The 11962-nt window shown below is 53.3% G+C and overlaps 1 protein-coding gene across 1 annotated transcript; it reads right to left on the minus strand.

Annotated features, from left to right (window-relative positions):
• Nucleotides 1-1721: 1721 nt before the first annotated feature.
• On the minus strand, nucleotides 1722-6574 carry LOC127034415 (folate receptor alpha-like). The gene is made up of 4 exons (XM_050923286.1): nucleotides 6437-6574; nucleotides 5404-5592; nucleotides 4533-4668; nucleotides 1722-1999 (listed from the first exon to the last, which is right to left on the minus strand). Exons 1-4 carry the CDS (start codon nucleotides 6572-6574, stop codon nucleotides 1722-1724), a joined length of 741 nt encoding a protein of 246 aa, XP_050779243.1.
• Nucleotides 6575-11962: the final 5388 nt, after the last annotated feature.

Genomic DNA, 11962 nt, shown 5'->3' on the forward strand with positions numbered 1-11962 from the left:
GGACCCTGCCAACTCCACACTGGCCCAGCAGTCCACTCTTGCTCAGTTTAGACAGAGGGGCCTAACTCCAAGCCAGCTGGTACCACTAGCTGGGCCCAGCTGTGTCTGCGGCACTGGGAAGCAAGCAGCAACATGTGTCTGTGTGTCAAGGAGGAGACGAGCACAGAGAGCAGAGCTGGGAGAGTTTATTTCTCCTGAGTCACAGCTGCCAGCTAGAGGGGCTCAGATTTCCAGCAACTCCCCATGGTGGTTGCTGGGGAGTTTGGCTGGACCGTGGTGGCCAGCATGGAGCAGGACGGTGTTCCCAAGCATTGCTCCGGTTCTACAGGCTGTAGGAACTCTTGGTGTCAGCGCTGGGAGCATTAGCCATAGCAACACAGCTACCATGCAGCGGCTCAGACCAGGTCAGAGCCCAATCAGTCACCTCGGGGTGCAGAGACTCTGGCTCTGGCCAGGCACTGCCTGTGGCCATGCTGGGCAGCACTTCCAGTTAGTCTTCTGCCAGAGCAGGGGCCGGGAACTGAGAACCCTCCGGGAGCTAGGGTCGGGCTGGGGAAGCTCAGACAGAAGAGGAATTGGAGCAGCGGCACAGGAGACAGAGACCCAATCACACAGCAGAACAGCAGCAAGGTATGCAAGGATGGGGTAGTGATGCCTCTGTGCGCATATGGGGCCCCTGCCCCCCAAAGCTACAGAGAGGAGAATCTCATGGGCTGAAGCGGAGACACCAGGGCAGGCTGCAAGCCAGGGCAAGAGACACCTGTATTTCCAGGGGCCACAGGATGGCAGGGAAGGAGACAGAGCAAGGCTGGATGAGAGGGTCCAAAAGCCTTGTTCTCTTCACAATTTTCATCCCCCAAGGCGTCCCAATGCCTCTCCCCTGCCCAGCCCCACATATTTGCTGTCTTCCCTTTCGGGTTTCTGCTGCTCTGCACATTCAAGTGCAAAGACAGTGGCCAGTCCTGTCAATGGAGGGCTGAGGGGCACAAGCACCCAGATGACCAGAGCTGGCTTTAGGACGTGCGGGGCCCGATTAGAAAGAGCTGCTGCTGAAATGCTGCCGAATTGAGCTGCTGCCAAATTGCTGCCACTATCTTCAGTGGCAGCTCAATCGGTTGCCACTGTTTCCGGTGACACTTCAGCGGAGGGTCCTTCCTTACCTTGTGGGGCCCCTCTTCCAGATGCTGCGGGGCCCTGGTAGGCACGGGGCCTGATTCACGGGAATCGGGCGAATCGGCCTAAAGCCAGCCCTGCAGATGACTGCGGGCACCATCGTTAGAGGGGACCTGCCTGGCTCTGCTACCCAACAGAGGAAGTGCACCCAGCCAATGAGTCACAGCATGTTACAGAGCTCAAATCCCCAGGGACACGGTCCATGGAGGGATCTCCCCGCAGAGCCCGCTGGAAGAGAGGAGCGTGGCAGGAGAACACCGAGACAATAAAACCATGGAGTGAGTGACGTTCAAGGGCAGGAGAGGATGGGGATAATCTGGTTCTATTGAGTCTTGTCCAGGTTAGAAGCAGCCGGATGGAATCTTGAATCATCTGCCAGCCAGAGCCCAAGGCAGGGCCGCAGGGTGAACACACCCCATGCCTAGAGAAGAAATATTTCCTGTATAAGCCAGTGGAGCTGCCAGAGTCAGAGGCCATAGCTAGGGTGCTTTCAGCCAGCCACCAAGCCCTGCTACTTCAAGACCCGAGGACTAGCAGCTTCCAGATGCTCAGAGCAGGAACAGGAGAGCAGCCGGCAGCAGAAGCAGCAGGATGGCCCGCGGTGTAGGAGAGGCGTCTCTCCCGTTCTGGGCATAGTACTTGGCCACGGCCACGTTGGGGTTCCCGTTGGCAGGGTCAAACCACATCTGGATGCAGCGCCCACTGCCCCGGTGCTCCATGGTGTATTTGTACGAGTTGGACCAGATCTTCTCACACAGGTCTGCCGGCCGGGGGAAGACATATTTGAATGGCTGGCACATGAAGCCACGGGGGCACCGGTTGGTCCCTGGAGAGGGAGAGAGAGGGCAGCAGTGAGCAAGCTGTGGCTGGACTCTCTCCAGGCAGCCTTCCCCATCTCTGGCTGCTGGGCATCCGCCAGTCCCCGGCTACTGGCTGAGCTTGCAATGGCCCAGCTGTCTTGTCGGAGAAACAGTCCTTCCCTGTGAGGTGACGTTCAAGGGCTTGAAGCCATGTCACTCACCTCCTGGATTTATTCTAGAGGGGCTGCCTGGGCTCTCATCCCCCTCAGCTGGAGGGACTTGCTTTTGTCTGAGCAAGAAAGATGGACGGTTTAGTGCTAGTAAGAATGAGACACCAGGAAGTGCTGGAGCTGGGGCTGGCTTCCTCCCAGAGCTGCACCAGTGCACCTTGATCCTTCTCCTAGGGAGTTCTGCTAACACAATATTCACTGATTCCCAGACCGGGCTCAACCACCGTGATCAATGAGTCTGACCTCCTGCCAGAGACCTGCCCCCAAATAATCCCTAGAGTGGAGCTTTCAGAACAAACAGCCAAGTTTGATTTAAAAATTGCCAGTGATGGAGACTCCCTCATGAAAGGATGGAGGGATAGTTCAGTGGTTTGAGCATTGGCCTGCTAAACCCAGGGTTGTGAGTTCAATCTTTGAAGGGGCCATTTAGGGAACTGGGGTAAAAATCTGTCTGGGGATTGGTCCTGTTTTGTGCAGGGGGTTGGACTAGATACCTCCAACCCCAATATTCTATGATTCACATCCCTCGGTAAATTGATCCAGTGCTTAATTACTCTCACCATTAAACATGTCACCTTATTTCCAGCCTGAATGTGTCTAGGTTTGACTTTCAGCCATTGGACTATGTTAGACCTTTCTCTGCTAGACAGACAAGCCTGTTACTAAATATCTGTTTCCCACGTAGACGCTTCTAGACTGGAATCAAGTTACCCCCTAACCTTCTCTCTGTTGAGCTAAACAGATTGAGCTCCTTGAGTCTATCCCTACAAGGCAGGTTTTCTATTCCGTTCATCAATCTCATGGCTCTTCTTGGACCTCTTTCCAATCTACTTCCTTCTGGAATTGTGGGCACCAGAGCTGGACCCCAGATTCCAGCAGTGGTCGCATCAGTGCCAAACACAAAGGTGAAATCACCTCTCCACTCCTACCCGAGATTCCTTTGTTTAAGCATCTCAGGATCACGTTAGTCCTTTTGACCACAGGATGGCACTGGGAGTTCCTGTTCAGCTGATTATCCATGTCTGTCTATCTGCCTCCCCCCGGCACTGTTCCCAATCTTTTTCCTGGTCACTGCTTCCTAGGATAGAGTCCCATACTGAGTGAATTAGGCCTACATTCCTTGGGCCTAGGTGTGTACATTTTGCTGTATTAAAACACACATTGATTGCTCAGGCCCAGCTTAATCGCTCTGTATCAGGGATGTCTCCTCTTCGGTATTTACCACTCCCACAGTTTTTCAGTCATCTGCAAACTTTATCCGGGATGATTTCATTTCTTCCGGGACATTAATAAAAATGTTTAGTAGCATAGGGCCAAGAACCAGTCCCTGCGAGATCCCACTGGGAACACACTCACTCAGCAATGATTCCCCATTGTGAGACCTGCCAGTTAGCCGGCTTTTTATCCACATCTTTTTATCCCACCCGCTTCCTTCCACTGGGGCTGGCACAGAGACCAGATGAGACTACAGCCCTCAGCCCCTCACTCCCAGTACTGCTCTCTGGATCCCAGCCCTCAGTCTGTAGAGGGGCTGCTGTTGTCAAGGGCAGGGAGAAATGTGAGCCCCTCCTCCAATCAAAACACCTGAACCCACACAGCAAAGTGTGACCCCATCCTCCAGCCAGAGGCCCTTGCTCCAGCCACCTCCCAGGCTGCAGCAGCCTGGCTCTGTCCTGAGGCGCGCTTAGGGTTGCCAACTTTCTAATCGCATAAGATTTAATACCCCTGCCCTGCCCCACCCCTTCTCCAAGGCCCCGCCCCCTGCTTGCCCTATCCCCCCTCCCTCCATTGCGCGCCCTCCCCCACCCTCACTCACTTTCACTGGGCTGGGGCAGGATTTGGGGTATGGGAAGGGGGTGAGGGCTCCAGCTGCGGGTGCAGGCTCAGGGCGGCGGGGGGGGGGAATGAAGGGTGCGGGGGGGTCCTCAGGGCTGGGGTATGGGATCCCGGTGGCACTTACTGCAACTCCCAGGAAGTGGCCACGAGGTCCCTGCAGCCCCTAGGCTCGTGGGCTGCCAGGGAGGCTCCGCGCGCTGCCCTCGCACCTGCAGGTGCTGCCCCCACAGCTCCCATTGGTCTCAGTTGCTGGCCAATGGGAGCTGCGGAGCCGGCACTCAGGGTGTGGGCAATTCATATGCTTAGGGGCCACAGGGACCTGATGGCTGCTTCCGGAAGCCGCCTGGAACAGGGGCAGGTAGTAAGGACTTTTAAGGGCCCAGTCGGCAGTGCTGACTGGAGCTGTCGAGGCCCTTTTCAACCAGACGAAAACTGGATGCCTGGCAACCTTAGGTGCGCGGAGTGCGGTGGGTTCTCTCGGTGCCTCGCTGACCTGAGGTCCAGTTCCAGCCCTTGTGCCAGTTCTCTTTGCAAGTGATGGCATCCTGGCAGTCCTCCCACCACAGCTCACAGTCCTCCTTGCACAGCGGCACGTTGAGGATCCTCTCCCGGCGCCAGCTGGTATCCGCCTGGCAGGACACGGGGCTGTGAGTATCAAGGGGCAGCTCTGGGCCATAGTCACCCCCAAGCCGCCCCAGGGAGCAGGGGTTACCTACATGCTCTTCTCCACCCCGTGATCTAGCTCCACGGAATGACATTGCACAAGAACAGAGCCAATGCTGGTCCCAGCAGAACCAGGCCCAGTCCCCGGGGGAAGAGAGAGACTCACAGTAGCCTCCCTGCACACCTGAACGGCAGCATCCACAGCCCAACAGGCATCCCATGCAGCCCACCCCAGCTCGGTGTCCGGGAGAGCTCCTCTGCTCCCAGCCAGGGGGTTGGAGGAAGCCAAGTCAATGTAATCTCTAAGACTGCCTCCCCCATATGCACCCAGTACGAGCCCCATCACGCCGGAACAGAGGCAGCCGGTTGGAGTGCTGGGTCACAGTCGTTCTGGTGGGACCCGGGAGGTACATAAAACACAAGGGAGGTTTTCTTCATTGCAGCCACCTGCCCACAGTAACCTTTGGAGGAAATCGTCCTACACACATGCAATGGGCCTCAGCTGGATACAGGGTCACTAATTGTCAGGGGGAACTGAACCCGGACCTTCAGCACTGTAAGCACACATCTCTACTGCCCGAGCTGAAGGAACAGGAGACCCTATGCAGCCAACTGTTAGTCACTGGAACCCGCCACTAGAGCACATGCACCAAGCCAGCCTTCTCCCCCACCCCCAGTGCCCGGCCGCAACACCCCCTGACCTGGTCGATCCAGGGCCCCAGGTTGGGCGAGCACTCGTACAGACACGTGTCCTGGATGAAGTGCTGCTTGCACTTCTCTGGCATCACCCCACAGTGGTTCCAGTTGAAGTTGTACAGGTAGGACTGGTCCTGGTGAGCCTCAGTGCTGGTGTTGGCCGTGCAGCAGGCATTGTCTTTCCACAGGACACACTGCCAACACATCGAGAGACGGGTATGCAGGGGACTGTGCACTCACCTGGGGGGCAGACAGGATGCTGTGGATGCAGCAGCATCACCAGCCTCTCGTGGTGCCTCGTGGGACTGCTCCTCCCAAGGCCAGGCCCATGGCCTGGTGGTGGCGATAGCATTTTGCCCTTCTCTTTGAGGCTCTCAAAGCACTTCACAAGACTAGCAAATGGAGGGGCCACGCCCAGGCAACGGGGAGCATGATGGGTGGATCTGCTCATGCTGCTCACTCTGCGGGATCAGCAAGGGGTTGAGGGGGGCTTCATTTCAGAAGGACAAAGTGGCCCTCTGTTGCCTGCTTTGCATGGGCTGGTTTTGCTGGGTCCAACACTACAAGGTTTTAAGGTGACCAGATGTCCCGATTTTATAGGGACAGTCCCGATTTTTGGGTCTTTTTCTTATATAGGCTCCTATTACCCCCCACCCCCTGTCCCAATTTTTCACACTTGCTGTCTGGTCACCCTACAAGGTTTGGAGGAGCGGGAGAGGGGAGGCATGCCCAGTAAGACAGTGTCAGCGAGTGACGGATCCTGCAGCCCATCCAGGAGTCGCCTCACGAGGCTAGGCCTATGGGAAAGGGCCACAGAGCCAGGCCCCATGAAAACAGTCTTGGTGCATCGCAAAAACCTTCCCTCCAGCACATTTGGCTCCTCCAGGCACCCTCTGCCGAGGCACCAGTCCCTAGTGGAAAGGAACAAGCCTGCACTGGAAGGGATGACAGGTCCAGGTGACTCTGTTATTCGTCACCCAGCGCCCCAAGTGGTGTGACATCAGCCTGACATGTGTCACTAGGCCAGCGCTGCCTTACCTGGCCATGCAGCGCCTCCTCTGGGCCTGGCTTGGTTTTGTGGTGCTTGGCGTCCATGCACATGTTGAGCACAGATTCCTTCGCAGCACTGGCCACACAGGCAGCCAAGAGCGCCAGCACTGCCCACTGCGCTGCCATCTCCCTACAACCAGAGTGAGGGGTGGGGTGGAAGAGAAGACACGTTAGAGCAGCTGCCCAGATGTGACTTTGCTCCCGTCATTGAGGACACAAAATGCCAACAGCTCCCCATGTAACAGCATCACTATTAAGGTGCTATAGCAGGGGTGGGGAAGCTATGGCAACTCTCCATGCTGCGAGTGGCCGGCCCCTCCCGCTGCAGGAGGGGAACTGGGGTTGCCAGGCCATTAAAAGTCCAGTCAGCTCCGCGCAGCTCCCAGAAGTGACCAGCATGTCCCTGCAGCCCCAGGGCGCTGGGGCAATCAGGATAGCTTTGCGCGCTGCCCCCGCCCCCAGGGCTGGCTCCGCAGTCAATGGGACCTGCGGGGGCAGCAGCATTGTGCAGAGCCCCCGGCCCCTCTGCCTAGGGGCCACAGACGCCAGCCACTTCTGGGAGCAGCATTGATCCAGGGCAGGCAGGGAGCCTGCCTTAGTCCTAGTGCACCCCTGACCAGGAGCCGCCTGAGGTAAGCACCACCCAGCCGGAACCTGCACCCCGTCAGAACCCCCTCCTGCACCCCAACTCCCTCCCAGACCCCACACTCAGCACCCCAACCCCCCACCACAGATCAGAACCCCCTCCCACACCCCACACTCAGCACCCCAACCCCCCCGCCACAGATCAGAACCCCCTCCCGCACCCTAACTCCCTCCCAGACCCCACACGCAGCACCCCAACCTCCTGCCACAGATCAGAACCCCTTTCTGCATCCTAACTCCCTCCCAGACCCCACACCCCGACCCATACTGTTTGCCCCAGGTTGCAACTCTCTCCCACACCCTAACTCCCTCCCAGAGCCCACACCCCCACCTGCACCCCAACCTCCTGCCCCAGCCCTGATCCCCCTCCCACATCCTAACTCCCTCCCAGAGCCCGCACCCCAAGCCCCCTCCTCCAGCCCTGAGCCCACTCCAAACCCCTTGGCCCCAGCCCTGGGCCCCCTCCTGCACCCCAAACCCCTCTCCTCAGCCCCACCCAGAGCCCAAACCCCCTCCCACACCCCAACCACGTGCCACAGCCTGGAGACCCTCCCACACCCTGAACCCCTCATTTCTGGCCCCACCCCAGGGCCTAGGGGAAGCCCTGAGCCTCCATGCCTCCTGCGGGGCTGTGTGTGGCCTGTGATTGATTTTTTTCTGTGGGTCAGTGGCCCCTGATAGAAAAAAGTTTCCCCACCCCCTGTGCTACAGCCTGGTGCTCTATGAAGACCCAAGAGAGAGATCATGAAGCCACCTTCTGGCAGCTTTTATATCCCAGGCATCTCTGTGAGACAAAAGTGATGCACTCACCCTTTGGATGTCTCCTTTGTCTTGAAAGACTCACTAGATGCTCTGAGCTGAGCGCCCACAGTCTCGCCTCAAGAGTTGCTGGTTTCCACCCTTGTTGTGAGCTTCTTTCCACCCAACACCCACCTGTGGGTGCATTCATGCCATTCCCTCTGCATTACAGCACCAGACACTTGCTTCTGGTTGCATAATCTGACCCTTGCCCAGAGATTCATGTGGCTGAGCAGTGGGCCAGTGGATTCCTGGCCAGCTGTTAGCTAGTATCAGAGCCAGTCAAATCGCTTTCTGAACATTAGCATGGTCAGCTGTACAGCCCTCTGTGAGGTGGGGAGAGTCTCCCCCCAAAGCTGTGGAATGGGGAAAAGGTTAAGCACAGACACTGACTGTCCGCTCTCCCACAGGCAGGTCTTCGCACAGACTCTGTGTACTGCAGACTGTTACCATATACAAATTCACAGTCCTGCCTATAACCCGGACACAGCTCCAACACACCCTCGACCTTTGGGTTGGGAGAGAAATCAGGCACCATCACCTCTTCCTGTGGCATCACCCCTTTCACAGATGGGGGCACTGCTGAACTCATCTCAGTGCTCTCTGAATGCAGGAGAGACTGGAAACCCTCAAGCTGACACAGGAGAAGTAGAATTTATAAATCATCCGGTCCTGATCCCCTAGTCTGACCTGCTGTATAGCACAAGCCAGAGACCTGACCTGAATGAATTCCTGCTCGAAGAAGAATAGATTGTTCAGAAAAACAGCCAGTCTGGGTTTAGAAGTTGCCAGTGATGGAGAATTCACCATGACCTTTGGTAAGTTGTTGCAATGGTTAGTTACCCTCCCTGTTGTAAATTTACACTTTATTTCCAGTCTGAATTTTTCTTCAACTTCCCCAGCCATTGGATTGTGGTAGATCTTCCTATGCTAGACTGAAGAGCTCTCTACTATTAAATTTCTGTTCCTCGTGTAAGTACTTAGGAACCGAACAAATCACACCTTAGCATTCTCTTAATTAAACCAAACAGATCTAGCTCCTGGAGTCTCTCTGAGTGAGGCAGGTTTTCCTGTCCTTGAGTCACTCCTGGGGCTTTTCTCTTAGCCAACTCTAATGTATCAAGAAGTTATTTTAGTAGCCCTTTAACTGGGGTGGGGAGGGAAACTAAGTCACTACCTTAAACCTAGCACTGTCTGGTTACTGTTACCTTCCACTCAGCTGGGACAGGGAAACTAGACTAGTCAGTTACACACTAGCACAATGTTATGATGTGAGAATCACAAGCCAGAAGAGCATGTGACACTCACAAAAGCCAGTTCACGGGGGAAATTTAAAGGGAAAGAGTAAAAAATTTTTCTTTTCATTTTAGGTTACTGGCTTCTGCATCCCCTGAGCTAGTTTCTACAGCCCTTTGAAGGCAGCAGATACAGGACCTGAGAGCAATGCTTAGATTGCCTTCCCTCCTTTAAAAAAAAACAAAACAATAAAAATATTTGTCAGCCTCCCATTTTTCTGCATTAAGTGATTTCCTCATCTTCAGGTACTAGCCTATAAGCTCCAGATTAAGGGCCCCCTCCCTACAGCAGCCTCATAAAGCATTATCAAAGCTAATTACATTTACACCTAAACTGTAGACATAGGACACCAGCCAGCCTTGATCACAACAGAAATACACATTAAAACATCAAGGGGACATACCTTACAGAAAGGCCAAACCAGAAAAGTTCTTTAGTAGCTTCAAGCGACTGCTTAGCAGAACAGCTACACCTCTGGAGTTAATAACAAAGCCCCCAGGTCTGAATGCTTTTGAGCAACTCAGGTGCTGTGATTAACAGGGCTTAGTTTTAATCAGCGCTCATTACCTTTGGAGTTAGTAACAAAGAGCTCAGTGTGTTTTCCCGGCGAACTGCCTAGTGCCATGGAAGAAGACGATCCAGCTCTTCATTTCAAAGGTCAGATGTCTGATCAACCTTTGGCCAATGATTATAGAGTCCAACTTCCTGGGCACTTTTCCTTTGTGCTGTATCTCACGTGAGATAAAGGAGTCATAGAACTTCTTGCTCAGGCCTCTTCCTTCTAATCTTTCAGTAACTGACCCACTCACCTGAGGACTCTACCTAGCCTGTGTTTGCATTGACTTGGGATGCCCCAGTATAGCTCAGAGAGGCTTACTGTGAGGAGTGTTTAGCATAGTGTGACTCACACACTGTCACCTGCCAGAGCTGGGATGTGAACCCAGGACTTCTGCAGCCCAGGCCAGGCCAGGCCAATCCCCTGTGCACTAGACCATGCTGCATCTCTCCAAGCAACTCTGTGGTAGGGTGACCAGCAAGTGTGAAAAATCAGGATTGGTGGGGTAATAGGAGCCTATATAAGAAAAAGATCTCCAAATCAGGACTGTCCCTATAAAATTGGGACATCTGGTCACCCTACTCTGTGGACACCACTTTGAACCCCTTGGACGCGCTGTAGTCGTATAATGGGGAATACGTGAGGCACGGTGGGATAGTGATTAGAGCCCCAGAATGACTGACAGGCAAGCTGGCCTGCTCACCTTTGAGCTCTGGGTGAGAAAAACGCCATCAAAGCACAAGCGGTTCTGGTTATCTTCACTCCAGAGATGTTACCACACAAGCAAAAGTACCTGATAAAGTGACAGGAGCAATTCACTTGGGTGAACTTCAGAGTAATCTCTATAGTATCTGGATCACTGCGGCTGATTACAAAGACAAGGGACTTGCTAAAAGCCACGTGTCCTCTGATTATCCCTATATATGGACACGTGGCTTTTAGCAAGTCCCTTGCAGAGGCAAGATTAGAAAGGCAAAGGCACAAAATGAGCTCAAACTAGCTATGGGAATAAAGGGAAACAAGACGACTTTTTATCAATACATTAGAAGCAAGAGGAAGACCAAGGACAGGATAGGCCCACTGCTCAGTGAGGAGGGGAAAACAGTAACAGGAGACTTGGAAATGGCAGAGATGCTTAATGACTTCTTTGTTTCAGTCTTCACTGAGAAGTCTGAAGGAATGTCTAGTATAGTGAATGCTTACGGGAAGAGGGTAGGTTTAGAAGATAAAATAAAAAAAGAGCAAGTAAAAAATCACTTAGAAAAGTTAGATGCTTGCAAGTCACCAGGGCCTGATGAAATGCATCCTAGAATACTCAAGGAGTTAATAGAGGAGGTATCTGAGCCTCTAGCTATTATCTTTGGGAAATCATGGGAGACGGGGGAGATTCCAGAGGACTGGAAGGGGGCAAATATAGTGCCCATCTATAAAAAGGGAAATAAAAACAACCCAGGAAACTACAGACCAGTTAGTTTAACTTCTGTACCAGGGAAGATAATGGAGCAGATAATTAAAGAAATCATCTGCAAACACTTGGAAGGTGGTAAGGTGATAGGGAATAGCCAGCATGGATTTGTGAAGAACAAATCGTGTCAAACTAATCTGATAACATTCTTTGATAGGATAATGAGCCTTGTGGATAAGGGAGAAGCGGTGGATGTGATATACCTGGACTTTAGTAAGGCATTTGATACAGTCTCACATGATATTCTTATAAGTAAACTAGGAAAGTACAAATTAGATGGGGCTACTATAAGGTGGGTGCATAACTGGCTGGATAACCATACTCAGAGAGTAGTTATTAATGGCTCCCAATCCTGCTGGAAAGGTATAACAAGTGGGGTTCCGCAGGGGTCTGTTTTGGGACCGGCTCTGTTCAATATCTTCATCAACGATTTAGATGTTGGCATAGAAAGTACGCTTATTAAGTTTGCAGACGATACCAAACTGGGAGGGATTGCAACTGCTTTGGAGGACAGGGTCAAAATTCAAAACGATCTGGACAAATTGGAGAAATGGTCTGAGGTAAACAGGATGAAGTTCAATAAAGATAAATGCAAAGTGCTCCACTTAGGAAGGAACAATCAGTTTCACCCATACAGAATGGGAGGAGACTGTTTAGGAAGGAGTATGGCAGAAAGAGATCTAGGGCTCATAGTGGACCACAAGCTTAATATGAGTCAACAGTGTGATACTGTTGCAAAAAAAGCAAATGTGAT

This window comes from Gopherus flavomarginatus, chromosome 1 (genome assembly GCF_025201925.1).
Source record: "Gopherus flavomarginatus isolate rGopFla2 chromosome 1, rGopFla2.mat.asm, whole genome shotgun sequence".
Taxonomy (NCBI): domain Eukaryota; kingdom Metazoa; phylum Chordata; order Testudines; family Testudinidae; genus Gopherus; species Gopherus flavomarginatus.